The sequence below is a fragment of the Oncorhynchus clarkii genome, chromosome 2, assembly GCF_045791955.1.
Source record: "Oncorhynchus clarkii lewisi isolate Uvic-CL-2024 chromosome 2, UVic_Ocla_1.0, whole genome shotgun sequence".
Lineage (NCBI taxonomy): Eukaryota > Metazoa > Chordata > Actinopteri > Salmoniformes > Salmonidae > Oncorhynchus > Oncorhynchus clarkii.
In genome coordinates, this window is record NC_092148.1 from 30,593,733 (window position 1) to 30,610,228 (window position 16,496).

Here is a 16,496-nt window from a genome sequence, read left to right on the forward strand (position 1 = left end):
CTTGGCGCACCGATCCCTTTAGCGGGATCATTTTCGTCAACATCCGCTGAATTGCAGAGCGCCAAATATTACAAATATTTAATTTTCATGAAATCACATGTGCAATATAGCAAAACACAGCTTAGCTTGTTGTTAACCCACCTGGCATGTCAGATTTCAAAAAAGCTTTTCAGCAAAAGCTATCCAAGTGTTTGTTAGGACATCTCTCTCAGCAGACAAAACATTACAAACAGCTAGCAGCAAAGTAGATTGGTCACGCAAGTCAGAAAAGCAATAAAATGAATCGCTTACCTTTGATGATCTTCGGATGTTTGCACTCACGAGACTCCCAGTTACACAATAAGTGTTTCTTTTGTTCGATAAAGATTATTTTTATATCCAAAATACCTCCATTTGGTTGGTGCATTTTGTTCAGAAATCCAGGCTCGTGCAGGTCACGACGGGGCAGACAAATTCCAAATAGTATCCGTAAAGTTCGTAGAAACATGTCAATGTTATACTCACAGACAATATTTTGAAAGTTTTGGAAACTTTAGTGTTTTCAATCCTAATCTGACAATTATATGCATATTCTAGCTTCTGGGCCTGAGAAATAGGCAGTTTCATTTGGGTACTTTTTTCATCCAAACATCAAAATACTGCCCCCTACACTCAACAGGTTAACTGAAATGTCTTATACATTTAACCCAACGCCTCTGAATCAGAGAGGTACGGGGGGCTGCCTTAAATTGAAATCCACGTCTTCGGCGCCCGGGGAACAATGGGTTAACTGCCTTGCTCAGGGGCAAAACGACAGATTTTTACCATGTCGGCTCGGGGATTCGATCCTTTTGGTTACTGGCCCAACGCTCTAACCACTAGGCTGCCTGCCGCCCCAATGGGAATGTCCTATTAACTGTTTTAGTAATTCCATGCCTACGGGTCATCCACTTACTTGCCAACCTTTTTGTTCCTCAGCCGTAACACAGGTCGGCAAGAAGAGGAAAACCGAGGCGGCAGAGGAGCCCACACGTCCACACAGAAGTTTAACATCCAAGCAGGTACTGCATGTTCACTTATCCTGCTGTTTGACATCAAACAGGCCCATCCATCTTGACTGGACGCCTCTGATGGAAAGCCACTCCGCTACCGCTATTGTTAATGGAATGACGGCCCTGTTCCTCCTTAATCTTAAATCTCCCTCATTTGTCCCCCCCCCCCCCTCTGCAGAGGAGAGCAGCGGATCGTGCTCAGAAGGTGAAGAAAGTTGGAACGCGCTATTACGAAACACACAACGTCAAGAACAAGAACAAGAACAGAAAGATGCCTACGGCGCCCAGCGAGGGCAAGAAAGCCAAGAGATCGAAGCGCTAGTCTGGGGTTCGAGACACCAAATTGGGTCATTTCTAATAAATATTTATTTTAATGACCCTGTCATTGTAATGACTTGTTTTAAGTTGTCTTGGTACCTACCCTTGGCATCTTGATGGAAAGTGATTTGGGTTAGGTTGCATTGAGTGAATTAGATTTTGATGAACCTAATCGCTTGACGCCTTAACCTAATCCTGAGTGACCTTCAACGAAGTGACAACGATCAATGTTGCATCAAACTATTACTTAAACTCATAAGGAGTTTCACTGCGAAGTGAAAGGATGAGTCTGTCATCCAAAAAAAGTACATTTGTACTGCATAGCCTGGATGCCAGTCTGTTTTCATTCTTTTGCTAACTCCTTATGGAACTGTCAAATTTGGCATGACAATTCCATAAGGAGTTGGCTAGAGAGCAGAAACACACTGGCACCCAGGTTATGTACAGCACTTTTGGAAAAAAAACAGTGACACAATTTTTCTCCAAATATACATGTCATACCATAAAATAAAGAATATGAACAAATTATTAGAATTGTTTTATTTATTCCGCTATAGTAATGCAAGGCTTTATGGTTATGAAGTAGACTTATTACATAATGCTGTGTTGGACGATCTGAAATCTGCCAGTTATAGATCACTTGTGGAATGAAGGGGTCACTTTTTTGGGGCAATGAACCCTTCCAGCTGGGCCTGTAAAGGAGAAGAAATTGAAATGTTAAATATCTATCAAATATACACACAAGTATGTGGACACCCCTTCAAATGAGTGTATTCAGCCATACCTGTTGCTGACAGGTGTATAAATTTGAGTATGCAGCCATGCAATCTCCATACAAACATTTCAGTAAGGGCATTCTACTGCCGGAGCTCAGTGACTTTCAATGTGGCACTGTCATAGGATGCCACCTTACCAAGAAATCAGTTTGTCAAATTTCTGCCCTGCTAGAGTTGCCACGGCCAACTGTAAGTGTGGTTATTGTGAAGTGGAAACGTCTAGGAGCAACAACTACTCAGCCGCTAAGTGGTAGGATACAAGCTCACAGAACGGGGCTGACACGTGTAGTTTGGAACTCCCTACCGAGTTCCAAACTGCCTCTGGAAGCAATGTCAGCACAAGAACTGTTCGTTGGGGGCTTCATAAAATGGGTTTTCCATGGCCGAGCAGCCGCACACAAACAGTGCCAAGCGTTGGCTGGAGTGGTGTAAAGCTCGCCACCATTGGACTCTCGAGCAGTGGAAACATGTTCTCTGGAGTGTTGAATCACGCTTCAACAGACAAACCTGGGTTTGGAAAATGCCAAACAAGACTCAATGCCCTTGAGGGTCCAGACTTGAACCTGATCGAACATCTCTGGAGAGACCTGAAAATAGCTGTGCAGCAACGGTCCCCATCAAACCTGAGACAGCTTGAGAGGATCTGCAGAGAAGAATGGGAGAAACTCCAAATACAGGTGTGCCAAGCTTGTGGTGTCAACCAAGAAGACTCGAGGCTGTAATCGCTGCCAAAGGTGCTGCAACAAAGTACTGAGTAAGGGGCCTGAATACTTATGTAAATAATGTTTTTTTATATAAATTAGCAAACATTTCTAAAAACCTGTTTTCTTTGTCATTATGGGGTATTGTGTGTAGATTGATGGGAAATAAATATTTTAGAATAAGGTGTAACCTAATAAAATGGAAAGTCAAGGGTTCTGAATACTTCCTGAAGGCACTGAACGAAAGTATAAACGCAATATGTAACAATTTCAAATATTTACTGAGTTATAGTCCATAGAAGGAAATCTGTCAATTCAAATAAATTAATTAGGCCCTAATCTATGGATTTCACATGACTGGGAAAACAGATTTGCATCTGTTCGTCACAGATACAGTTGAAACGGGGATTCATCTGTGAAGCGCACCCTTCTTCAGCGTGCCAGTGTCCATCAAAGGTGAGCATTTGCCCACTGAAGTTCGTTACGACGCTGAACTGTAGTCAGGTCAAGACCCTGGTGAGGACAACAAGCATGCAGATAAGCTGACCGTTTGTGCAAAAATTCTTCAGTTGTGCAAACCCACAGTTTCATAAGCTGTCTGGTTTGCTGGTTTCAGAAGATCCTGCAGGTGAAGAAGCCGAATGTGGATGTCCTGGGCTGGCGTGGTTACACGTGGTCTGCAGTTGTGAGGCCGGTTGGACGTACTGCCAAATTCTCTAAAATGACGGAGGTAGCTTATGGTAGAGCAATCTACGTTAAATTCTTTGGCAACAGCTCTGGTGGACATTCTTGCAGTCAGCATGCCAATTGCACATTCTCTCAAAAATGTTGACATCTGTGGCATTGTGTTGTGTGACAAAACTGCACATTTTAGAGTTTGTTTTATTGTCCCCAGCACAAGGTGCACCTGTGCAATGATGCTGTTTAATCATCTTTTTGATATGTCACCCCTGTCAGATGGATGGATTATCTTGGCAAAGGAGAAATGCTCACTAACAGGGATGTAAACAAATTTGTGCATAACATTGAGAAATAAGCTTTTTGTGTGTGGAAAGTTTCTGGGATAATTTATTTCAGCTGGTACCAACACTTTTGATGTTGCGTTTATTTTTGTTAAGTATATTTTAAATTACATAAATTGATTGATTTCATTCCAAAAACTTTCTAGGAGTTAGGAAAATCCTGCCTTATTTGGCGCGACAATGCCCATAGGAGTTGGCAAGACTGCACAGGGATGGTGACTGGGCACCTTTACCTTGAGCTGCTGGTTGGTTCTCTTCAGGAACTAAATCTCCTCTGTGTGTTTCTTCTCCACCTGCCTTCTGTCTCCCTCTTCTCAATGGCCTCAGTCTTGGCCTTCTGCTCGTTAACCTGTCTCTCTAGGTCCCGCTTCTTGTTCTACACATCGGAGATCTACACAAGTAGATGCAAATCAAATTCACTTTGGGGTAATAAAGGTTTTTAATCATTCAATGGCATAGCATTATCTTTATCTGTAAAATGAAGTGCTAAAAGATGAGAGTTCTCTGACGTCATGGGCTGGGTTTCGACAGGCAGCCTAATTCTGATATTTGCTTTCACTAATTTGATATTTTAACCAATCAGATCAACTCGGACACAGATTAAACCCACTGAAATTGCCTTTTAGTTCAGAACCAGGTTTATGCTAGCCTAATCTAGGACCTCTTGGAAACTGGCCCGGCTTTAGAATTTGTATCCAACACACTTTTTCAATATTACTACCATCCATGCACCTCATCTTTCCTTCCTCTCTCTCCTTACCGAAGCACTGGGAGTAGAGCTCCCTGAGGACTGGGCAGATGCCAGTCTCCCTGGCCTGTCTGCTGCAGCTTCAGGTCCAGCTGATTCTATAGGTGCACCACATCCATGCGGGTACACAGCGTGCTAGACACCTGCTGCACCCACAGCTGGTTGGTCTCCATACATTCCCCGTAACAGTGGTACAGCTGAGAATATTGGTTAATTTCCCTAAGGGGGAAAAAAATAGGGAGAAGGGTGTTAAAGATGTGTGCTTGTCATGTCATACCGGGGTGGTAGGATGGCATTGAGGATCTCCTCGGTTTGTTGGCATCGGCTGAGGGGGTCTTGGGTTTGGGTGGAGGTGACACAGGTCCAGTCATGGCAGGCTGTTGAATTTGCAGTACTCATTGAGATTAGAAGAATATCCATATTCAGCCAATTTGATGTTGAAAAAAAGCAAAGACAATTGTTTGACATCTCTCACCGCTCACTAGGAACATTGGCATGATATTGATTTCAAAATAATGCCTGTGGATGTAATAATGTATGTTAGATACCACTATATGGATACATTTAGCTACCTGCAGCTACTGTAAGTAACGTTCGCAGCCAGCATTAAACACGTTTTGTTAACGTTACTCTACCTTTTGTGACTTATTTTATGTTTCTGCTCACCAAGACTGGGTTGTCATATTTCAGCTGAGAATCAGCTGGAGGAATCATTGTGATACTTTGATTACTACAAAAAAAACGTGGTTTGTTGTAGCAAGTAATGTCTCAATGAATGTATATGTTGTTGAAATGTGAATTGATAACTCATTTGTTTATTTTTTTTACCATGGCAACTTAATTCCATGCGCGACTCACTAACCTCTCCGAGCTGCTCGAAGGCATGATTTAGAGTTGTTTCAGGAAAATTAAGTACATTTAATTATAACATCTGTAGGTGCATTACCTCATTGTAAATATGATAGAATAGGTCTGCAATATTACAACGGAACTAAAGTGGTGAAGTCCATAGCCACGGTGAAAAATATAAAAAGCGTTCTGCCGGAAGCGGAAACGCGTTTCCTCGCGCACAATAGGAAAACTTTCTCAGCGTTTGCAGTGGAGTTTGTTGTTCACGTTTTATACATATGTATTCGCTGTGCCCTTTATTTAGTCGATTAACAACGATTGGTTGAGTTTAATAATGGATAAAGAGAGACGACATAAAAGAGTGAAATCCCCTGTGCGGAACTCAAAACCGAAAATCAAACAAGAGAAACTGAGCCCTGCTAGGCCCCAGAGATCACGCCACTCGAGTTCGGGGTCCAACGGCAGCCCAAGCCCACCGCCACAGAGGAGACGAACGAGCAGGTAGCTAGCCTAATTTCATGGGTGTATGGTATTGTAGTTAGCGAGCACAAATTACACAGTGCGGTTGCAAGTCCATGATTTTACACAATATCAATAATAGCAACTAGTTAACCATTTAGCTAACCAGCAGGCGTCATTGTTATGAGTTAGTCTTGGAACGTTAACGTCAGTCCTCAATTAGCCCTTGATCATGACTCTGTTACATTTTACACAATTCATTGGACAAATGCGTCTTTGGAACGCGTCGCTGGGGTGCGGCTTTGTAAGTATAAGGACCTTAGTTTTAGTATTATATCATTTCAAAAAACAAAATGTTAAATTGATACACGCCTTGATAGGGTTAAGGTTAGTGTTCCCACACTGAAATATCTCCATGTTAAAGTGCTTGTTTACGGAAGACGAGGCTACCGACCACCTGTGCTATCTAGCTAGCATGCTCCATCCCAACACCTGTGTGTAAGCGTAACTCGGGAAGTGTAGTTATATCTGGTGGAGGCTACCATAGCCGAATGGATCTGCAAAAACGGTTGGATTAATTGTTTTTTTTTCTCTCTGATGATGGATAACTCCCATATATGTTTTGAAAGACGTATGGGAAGTGATGATTTATTGACGTTTCTAAACGTTAAAACGGTGTCAGGATTGTACCTAGTTCACATGAGTTGGTAGTGGGCAAAGTAAATGACTGAACTGTGGGATCAAAGCAGAATGCTGCCTAGTTTCCCCTCAATTAGCTAGCTACGTCTCATTTAATGTTAGCTGACTGGAAACAGTGAGAGCTAGCTAGAATTCAAATAAAACTGTCACAAACACTGGAGACTTTACCGTGAAATGCTTGCTTACGAGCCCTTTCCATTCATGCAGAGTTTAAAAATGAAATGGTAAGGAGGAATAAAATAGAATAGCGCTACCATTGACTAACCTGTACCCCTGCACATTGACTCGGTACCTGTACCCCCTGTATAAAGTCTCATTTTTGTTATCTGATATTGTTAACATATAATATACACTGCTCAAAAAAATAAAGGGAACACTAAAATAACACCGTCTTACATCTGAATGAATGAAATATTCTTATTAAATACTTTTTTCTTTACATAGTTGAATGTGCTGAGAACAAAATCACACACAAATTATCAATGGAAATCAAATATATCAACCCATGGAGGTCTGGATTTGGAGTCACACTCAAAATTAAAGTGGAAAACCACACTACAGGCTGATCCAACTTTGACGTAATGTTCTTAAAACAAGTCAAAATGAGGCTCAGTAGTGTGTGTGGCCTCCACGTGCCTGTATGACCTCCCTACAATGCCTGGGCATGCTCCTGATGAGGTGGCGGATGGTCTCCTGCGGGATCTCCTCCCAGACCTGGACTAAAGCATCCGCCAACTCCTGGACAGTCTGGTGCATGTTGGTGGATGGAGTGAGACATGATGTCCCAGATGTGCTCAATTGGATTCAGGTCTGGGGAACGGGCAGGCAAGTCCATAGCATCAATGCCTTCCTCTTGCAGGAACTGCTGACACACGCCGGCACATGAGGTCTAGCATTGTCTTGCATTAGGAGGAACCCAGGGCCAACCACACCAGCATATGGTCCCACAAGGGGTCTGAGGATCTCATCTCGATACCTAATGGCAGTCAGGCTACCTCTGGCGAGCACATGGAGGGCTGTGCGGCCCCCCAAAGAAATGCCACCCCACACCATGACTGAGCCACCGCCAAACCGGTCATACTGGAGGATGTTGCAGGCAGCAGAACGTTCTCCACGGCGTCTCCAGACTGTCACGTGTTCAGTGTGAACCTGCTTTCATCTGTGAAGAGCACAGGGCGCCAGTGGCGAATTTGCCAATCTTGGTGTTCTCTAGCAAATGCCAAACGTCCTGCACGGTGTTGGGCTGTAAGCACAACCCCCACCTGTGGGCGTCGGGCCCTCATACCACCCTCATGGAGTCTGTTTCTGACCGTTTGAGCAGACACATGCACATTTGTGGCCTGCTGGAGGTCATTTTTGCAGGGCTCTGGCAGTGCTCCTCCTTGCACAAAGGCGGAGGTAGCGGTCCTGCTGCTGGGTTGTTGCCCTCCTACGGCCTCCTCCACGTCTCCTGATGTACTGGCCTGTCTCCTGGTAGCGCCTCCATGCTTTGGACACTACGCTGACAGACACAGCAAACCTTCTTGCCACATCTCGCATTGATGTGCCATCCTGGATGAGCTGCACTACCTGAGCCACTTGTGTGGGTTGTAGACTCCGTCTCATGCTACCACTAGAGTGAAAGCACCGCCAGCATTCAAAAGTGACCAAAACATCAGCCAGGAAGCATAGGAACTGAGAAGTGGTCTGTGGTCCCCACCTGCAGAACCACTCCTTTATTGGGGGTGTCTTGCTAAATGCCTATAATTTCCACCTGTTGTCTATTCCATTTGCACAACAGCATGTGACATTTATTGTCAATCAGTGTTGTTTCCTAAGTGGACAGTTTGATTTCACAGAAGTGTGATTGACTTGGAGTTACATTGTGTTGTTTAAGTGTTCCCTTTATTTTTTTGAGCAGTGTGTATATATACTTTAGTTTATTTAGGAAATATTTTCTTAACTGCATTGTTGGTTAAGGGCTTGTAAGTAAGCATTTCATGGTAAGGTTGACAATACCTGTTGTATTCGGCGCATGTGAGGAATAACAGTTTTATTTGACAATATGTACAGCGAGTACCAGGTCATTGTGCATAGGTACGAGCTATTTGAGGTAGATATTAGAGGTCGACCGATTAATCGCAATGAACGATTAATTAGGGCCGATTTGAAGTTTTAAAAACAATCGGAAATCTGTATTTTTGGGCGCCGATATAGAAATGTTAACTTTTTTTATACCTTTATTTACCTAGTCAAGTCAGTTAAGAACACATTCTTATTTTCAATGACTGTCTAGGAACGGTGGGTTAACTGCCTTGTTCAGGGGCAGAAAGACAGATTTTCACCTTGTCAGCTCGAGGGATCCAATCTTGCAACCTTACAGTTAACTAGTCCAACGCAATAACGACCTGCCTCTCTCTCGTTGCACTCCACAAGGAGACTGCCTGTTACGCAAATGCAGTAAGCCAAGGTAAGTTGCTAGCTAGCATTAAACTTATCTTATAAAAAAACAATCATAATCACTAGTTAACTACACATGGTTGATATTACTAGATATTATCTAGCGTGTCCTGTGTTGCATATAATCTGACTGAGCATACAAGTATCTGACTGAGCGGTGGTAGGCAGAAGCAGGTGCGTAAACATTCATTCATACAGCACTTTCGTGCGTTTTGCCAGCAGCTCTTTGTTGTGCATCAAGCATTGCGCTGTTTATGACTTCAAACCTATCAACTCCCGAGATGAGGCTGGTGTAACCGAAGTGAAATGGCTGGCTAGTTAGCGCGCGCTAATAGCATTTCAAACTTCACTTGCTCTGAGCCTTGGGATGGTTGTTTCCCTTGCTCTGCATGGGTAACGCTGCTTCGATGGTGGCTGTTGTCGTCGTGTTGCTGGTTCGAGCCCAGGGAGGAGCGAGGAGAGGGACGGAAGCTATACTGTTACACTGACATTACTAAAGTGCCTATAAGAACAATGCAACCGACCAATTAACCAATAGTCAAAGGTTAATGAAATACAAATGGTATAGAGGGAAATAGTCCTATAATTCCTATAATAACGACAACCTAAAACTTCTTACCTGGGAATATTGAAGACTCATGTTAAAAGGAACCACCAGCTTTCATATGTTCTCATGTTCTGAGCAAGGAACTTAAACCTTAGCTTTCTTACATAGCACATATTGCACTTTTACGTTCTTCTCCATAATGTTTTTGCATTATTTAAATCAAATTGAACGTGTTTCATTATCTACTTGAGGCAAAATGTATTTTATTGATGTATTATATTTTGTTAAAATAAGTGTTAATTCAGTATTGTTGCAATTGTCATTATTACAAATACATTTTTTTTTCCGGTATCAGCTTTTTTGTTCCTCCAGTAATTGGTATCGGCGTTGAAAAATCATAATCGGTCGACCTCTAATCTACATAGCAGTCCTAATTGTAATTTTTAAACTTTTTGTAGGAAAGCATTCAGAAATGTCCATTCAAACAAATCATGATGACTGAATTGCGCATCGGAGGGATTTAACCATGACTTCGGACCAAACTTTTTAAATACCTGGTTTGCATACCCATTTGTTGCCTTAGCTTTTTCTGGTAGTTATCATAAATTGAGACGTCTTCCCTACTGCTGTCGTTCTTCTGTGAGTCGCTCTACGTGACAACCAGTTGAGAGCTGCATCCTCTTGCTGCCCGACAGATTATATTCATCTCAAAGGCTGTGTGTGCGACGCGTGTAATAAATAATATACATGAAGAAGTAACAGCTTTGGGAATTTCTGTTTTTCATCAATTATATAGCCCAGATTGAAAATAGCATTATTACAATATATTTTTTTCACTGGCCCAAGCAGGCCATTGACAGGGATGATTGACTCCCTAGGCCAGCGATCATCCTGTATGTCAATCCCTGTATTACAAATTATTTGTCAGATGTCGCTCAGAGAAGAATCCAGTAGGAGCTGTCCGTTGTAGCTAGCTAACCTTGGTGTTAAATTACTCAACTATTGGTTTTAAAGCGTTTCCTTGTTGATTTGATTGACTAGATCGCCACCCAGGACAAAAGGTCATTCGCCAGGTAGAAGGGCGTTGGGAAGACGAGACAGATCGCCCAAAAACACCGGCAGGAGCCGAAGCCCTCCCCGCAGTGCCGATGTCAAAATAAAGCGGGTGATTCTGCCACTACTTATGAGTAAATGTAACAATTGGGGAAATGCATTCATGTAAAATTTTAATGCAGCAATTATCTTCTTTAAATAGTAACAATTTACCAACTAATTTTGACCCCATGCTTGACTCTGGAATCAGGCTAATTCCTTTATCTCCTGTCCCATTGTCTCCCCTATAGGAGCAGGATGACCACCGCGGTGTCGATGACCGTAGAAGGCGTGACCGCAATGACAAACCAGAGCCCTCGGAGCCACCAGTGCGGCGAAGTAGGTGGGAGCAGGCTGACGGACCCAGAGAATCTGACAGACCCAGGGAGAGAAAACGAGTTGAGAGAGAGCGGGGTGGAGGTGGGGACAGGCCCAGAGAGCGCGAATCCCGCTCCTTCCAGGAGCAGCAGGCTGCGAGACAGCAGCATGACAATCAACGACGGGACAACCGGCACCGGTTTGAGGAGAACAACGGTGAGGGGCAAGCTTTCGGACAAGGTACCCAAGAGGGGGGCGAGGGCAAAGACAGCCCCCCAGTTGATAAAGAGAAGCCCAACTTTGAACTGTCTGGCGCGCTCACGGAAGATACCAACACGTTCAGGGGGGAAGTGATCAAGTATAACGAGCCCCCCGAGGCTCGCATCCCTAAGCGCAGATGGCGACTGTACCCCTTCAAGAACGATGAGCAGCTCCCGGTCATGTACGTCCACAGGCAGAGTGCCTACCTGATGGGGCGGCAGAGGAAGATTGCTGATATCCCCATCGACCACCCCTCCTGCTCCAAACAGCACGCAGTGTTCCAGTACAGGTGAGATCTGACAATCACTTGGTTGCTCAAATCAGGCCCTCGGGATGACATTATTTTAGCTGCCGATCCTTCGAAAATCATCTCTATGTTTTGAAATTATGCCATTTTCCCATCTTACATCATTTCCCAACATTTTGTTGAAGTCTGACACTTAACATCTGGTTAATGCAGTTCTGTTGGGTTTATGTGATTTCAATCTCTAGGTCAGGACTCTCCAACCCTGTTCCTGGAGAGCTGCCCACCTGTAGGTTTTTGTTTCAACCCCAGTTGTAACTAGCCTGATTCAGCTTATCAACCAGCTAATAACTAGAATCAGATGATTAGGGTTGGAGCGCAAGCCTCAATGACGGTAGCTCTCCAGGAACAGTGTTGGATAGGCCTGGACAGGCCTGCTCTAGGCTATGTAGTTCTGAGTTGGGACACTTTCAACCTTTGGGTAATGTAGTTCTGTGTTTGCTGATTTCCAGGCTGGTGGAGTTCACGCGTTCTGATGGAACTGGCGGGCGGCGGGTGAAGCCCTACATCATTGACCTAGGTTCGGGCAATGGCACCTACCTGAACAACCAGCGCATCGAGGCGCAGCGCTACTACGAGCTCAAGGAGAAGGACGTGCTCAAGTTTGGCTTCAGTAGCCGCGAGTACGTCCTGCTGCATGAGTTCTCCGACACGGCCGAGGTGGACGCCAGGGCGGAGGAAGACGACGAGGGCCTGGACGAAGGCCTGGATGAGGAAATGCAAGACCTCTGAGTCTTTTCGAATAGTTGACTTGCGTTTTTCCGTCCTACTTTCCTTTGAAGTAATCACAGATCTTAATTGGTTGGATTGTTGAAAGTAATAGGATTTTGCTTAGTTAAACCTATTCAGCCAGTTATAAATATGTGCTTACCTCAGGGGAAACAAGGAAGGGGAAATGCACATTCTTTCAAGTATTCTGACAGTGCCACAGATTATCCCATCAAGTGTATTGTGGGAAAATAATGTTCTCACTGATGCCTGCCACCTGTTGGCCATCATCTCTTTAAAAACATGAATGGAACAATGACCTGACATGATGGCGTGTTGGGTTAAGCATCTTTCCTGGTTAACAGAACAAATAAAAAAAGTGGTAGGAGAAGTCGGTGTGGTCTCTATTTGGCGGTCATAAAAACCTGCTTTAACCTGCAGTAACCGGGTCTCCGTACTCTCTATTCTCAGGACATTAGTATAAGATCAGTAGTGTGGTTGATTCCCCCCCCCCCATATCTGACTGCATACGTTCAACACAAGTGCTCAAATGACAGAAAGAAGTTCCTTGACAAAATAAATATTTTGTTATTATATTTTTGGAATACAACATTGAATACAAAGTAAGGCTAGCCTTCAGCAATAGACTATATCCAGACCTTAACTGTAAATACACTGGATGTATTGAATGTGAATGCTGGATTCATCATATGGTGTACTGTATTTGGGTTTGAGCATTGCAAGTTGCAAAGAAAGCATAGGTGTATATGTATCTGCTTTAAATGTGTGTTTCTTGTGATGTAGGAAAAACGTGTGTATCGCAGTGTATTCTCGTTTGTCCGGTCTTTACCACCGAATTGACTAGGCTATGGAGGTTTCTGGAGAAAAATCATACCACACTGTAAAGCATGACTATTCCTACTACAAAGACAATTTTGTTTTTTTACTTTTTCAGACACCATCTACATTGTAGTTCCATTTTAGATGTTTTGTATTGTACATAAAGGTTGTGAAAGACTTAGTTTTGTTAATGTTTGTTCGTAGTTCAGGTTTACATCTGCCATTCCTTTGGTTTACTGTATGGTCAAGTAAAACCATCGTAACCTTACAGTAAGCCACATACATCAAGTGATAAACCAGAGGTAAATGTTGCAACTTCTACAAACTAATGTATCCAAAATTCTGATAACCATGGTTATTTCAGTTTTATTAGCCTCGCCTGTGTTGTGAGTAACATTTTCTCATACATTTCTGTCATATCATTAGTAATAGTATCGCGTAGACCCCTCAAACTTAACTCTGGACCACACTGCATTTTTTTTTAGGTACTGATTTAGACCTGGGACACCAGGTGTGTGCAATTAATTATCAGGTAGAACAGAAAACCAGCAGGCCCTGGACCTCGTAGGTTAAGAGTTGAGTACCCCTGGCGGCTCTCAGTGTGGGCCACGGAGGTACTGCAAGATAAAAAAATTACATGAATATTACAAAATGCATTTTGGTCAAGGACCGGTATCTGTCGAATAAGTTGAGGGTGTAATGCAATTTAATAATATTAAAGGAGCTAGATGTAATATGTTTGTATTATAATTTCATAAGTCCTTAAATGTCCTTAATATATATACAGTGATAGTATTTTCCCCAAAAAAGGTTGTGGGCAGACACAATTGCATTCTAATGGTGCAGCCTTATTGGTCAACAACTGGGGCCAGCAAATCTCTTGTCAAAATTGACTGGGGCCAGCAAATCTCTTGTCAAAATTGACTGGGGCCAGCAAATGTTAAACGTAGAAATCGCTCAGCCCCAGTCAATTTGACGAGATTTGCTGGCCCCAGTCAATTGGTCGTCACTCATTTCTATAACTACAAAGTCATAAACCCCGCCTATTTCTACAATTTCTCTAACATTTGAATTTAAACCTAACCCTAACAGCCGCAATGCTAACCTTATGTCTAACCTTAAATTAAACTCACCTATTTTTTTGTAGCCAATTTTGACTTTTGGCATCTTACTTTGGGGATTGATTGTTTAGCAAAAGAAAAGGAAGGAAAACACCTACAAATAAGACATCAAATGAGCTGAAACGAGCCACTAAAGATTCACCAAATGGCAGTTTCTTGACATTGTTGCTAGCTCTCTGGCCATCCAGAACCATAACACACTGCCTTCTGCCCCTTGTAAGCGTCCACATCGTTTTTGCGACGTCAGCTAACCTGTCTATTGAACCTAATGGAAACTCGGTCATGTTGATAACGAGATAGTAGTCTTTTGTTGACCAATAACAACGCTCTACTATTAAATGCAATTTTGTGTGGCCCTAATACATTTTGGGGGAAAATAATATTGTGAAACACTCATTCCACTATTATTGTCGATATGAAGAATATTTTTAGAAATAACAATGAAAACTATAACATATAGCCTAGCGCCTTTATTCTACAATGTATGTTCTTAACCCTGGGCAACATGGGTCTTGGAGGCTCCATAGTACTCAGTACTTCTTGTATTCCCCTTAAAATGTTTTTGGAACATAAACAACATTTTGTTATCTGCCTCATGGCAAAATGTGTAGAATTGCAGGATATTAGCTTGGAAAGTGACACATTTTCTCTCTGATGCTGTTGTCGAGGCTGGATGTTGAAGCAGCCTTTTATGTAGTAAGTAGCAGGAGGCAGCAGGATCAGGTGCAAAAGAGTGTCCAGTTTATTAACAGTGAAAGGTGGTTCCTGGTGAATGACGGAATCAAATGAATGAATGTTTACACAATGTTTACATATTTACAATATGAACAGACTCTCAAAATACAGATTTAAATCTAAATCGAAAACTTAAGCCTTAATCAGACTTACCCTACTAAACCAACTATAGCAGGTTGGGGTATACCAGGCTATAGACAGCCTCCCACACAGCTCACATAGCAGAGCCAGAACATATTTCCAGCTCACAGGTACCTTTATACCTATGTCCCCTCCCTGTGGACTATACCATTAAACATGGGGCTCTTTTCCCAAATATGGCATATTAACCCTTATACAATTTCCATGGCCCTGCGGAAACCAAATTAACATAATATAAAAATCCCCATCAAAATCCTGTTTAAAAATTATATATTTCTGCATGGGCTGCGTCTTAATCCTACGGCTCCGCAGATATCACCCTTCCGCATCTGTGGTGAAGGTGGCAGCACTACTTCTAATGCGTCCGAATGGTTTGACCTACAAACTATTATGGAAGGCAGGTCCTCACCAGACATCACCGGAAACAACATCGCCTATGGGCACAAACCCACTGTCGTTGGACCAGACAGGATTGGCAAAAAGTGTTCTTCACTGACGAGTGGCGGTTTTGTCTCACCAGGGGTGATGATCGGATTTGCATTTATCGTCTAAGAAATTAGCGTTACACGAGGCCTGTACTCTGGAGCGGGATCGATTTGGAGGTGGAGGGTCCGGCATGGTCTGGGGCGGTGTGTCACAGCATCATCGGACTGAGCTTGTTGTCTTTGCAGGCAGTCTCAACACTGTGTGTTACAGGGAAGACATCCTCCTCCCTCATGTGGTACCCTTCCTGCAGGCTCATTCTGACATGTCCCTCCAGCATGAAAATGCAACCAGCCATACTGCTCGTTCTCTGTGTGATTTCCTGCAAGTCAGGAATGTCAGTGTTCTGCCATGGCCAGTGAAGAGCACGGATCTCAACCCCATTGAGAATGTTTGGAAACTGTTGGATCGGAGGGTAAGGGCTAGGGCCATTCCCCCCAGAAATGCCCAGGAACTTGCAGGTGCCTTGGTGGAAGAGTGGGGTAACATCTAACAGCAATAACTGAAAAATCTGGTGCAGTCCATGAGGAGGAGATGCACTGCAGTATTTAATGCAGCTGGTGGCCACACCAGATACTGACTGTTATTTTGACACCCCCTTTTTTCAGGGACACATAATTCAATATCTGTTAGTCACATGTCTGTGGAACTTGTTCAGTTTATGTCTCTGTTGTTGAATCTTGTTATGTTCATACAAATATTTATACATGTTACGTTTGCTGAAAATAAACGCAGTTGACAGTGTGAGGACGTTTATTTTTTTGCTGAGTTTATTTGGTATTCTATTAGGATCCCCATTAGCTATTGCAAAAGCAGCAGCTTCTCTTCCTGGGGTCCACACAAAACATAAAACATAATACAGAATGACATAATACAGAACATAAATAGACAAGAACAGCTCAAG

General features: G+C 43.1%; 2 protein-coding genes across 2 annotated transcripts in view; both read left to right on the forward strand.

Moving 5' to 3' along the window:
- Window positions 1-1,874, forward strand: part of LOC139366447 (nucleolar GTP-binding protein 2-like) — a 29,486-nt gene extending 27,612 nt beyond the window's left edge. Inside the window, exons 15-16 of the mRNA XM_071103943.1 lie at window positions 958-1,040; window positions 1,210-1,874. Of these exons, the coding sequence (XP_070960044.1) occupies window positions 958-1,040; window positions 1,210-1,353 (227 nt within the window). The 3' untranslated portion in view covers window positions 1,354-1,874. The remainder of the gene's footprint in view (window positions 1-957; window positions 1,041-1,209) is intronic.
- Window positions 1,875-5,634: 3,760 nt separating this feature from the next.
- Window positions 5,635-13,293, forward strand: LOC139366418 (smad nuclear-interacting protein 1-like). The gene is made up of 4 exons (XM_071103890.1): window positions 5,635-5,946; window positions 10,631-10,754; window positions 10,933-11,549; window positions 12,017-13,293. Exons 1-4 carry the CDS (start codon window positions 5,780-5,782, stop codon window positions 12,294-12,296), a joined length of 1,188 nt encoding a protein of 395 aa, XP_070959991.1. The 5' UTR covers window positions 5,635-5,779; the 3' UTR covers window positions 12,297-13,293.
- The last annotated feature ends 3,203 nt before the right edge of the window (window positions 13,294-16,496 follow it).

Bases quoted from the DNA above. Each gene is read 5' to 3' on its own strand.
- LOC139366418 (XM_071103890.1), top strand. From the start codon at position 5,780: ATGGATAAAGAGAGACGACATAAAAGAGTGAAATCCCCTGTGCGGAAC. The intron at 5,947-10,630 runs GTAGCTAGCCTA...TTGATTGACTAG, and splicing joins CAGAGGAGACGAACGAGCAG to ATCGCCACCCAGGACAAAAG. The intron at 10,755-10,932 runs GTGATTCTGCCA...TCTCCCCTATAG, and splicing joins CCGATGTCAAAATAAAGCGG to GAGCAGGATGACCACCGCGG.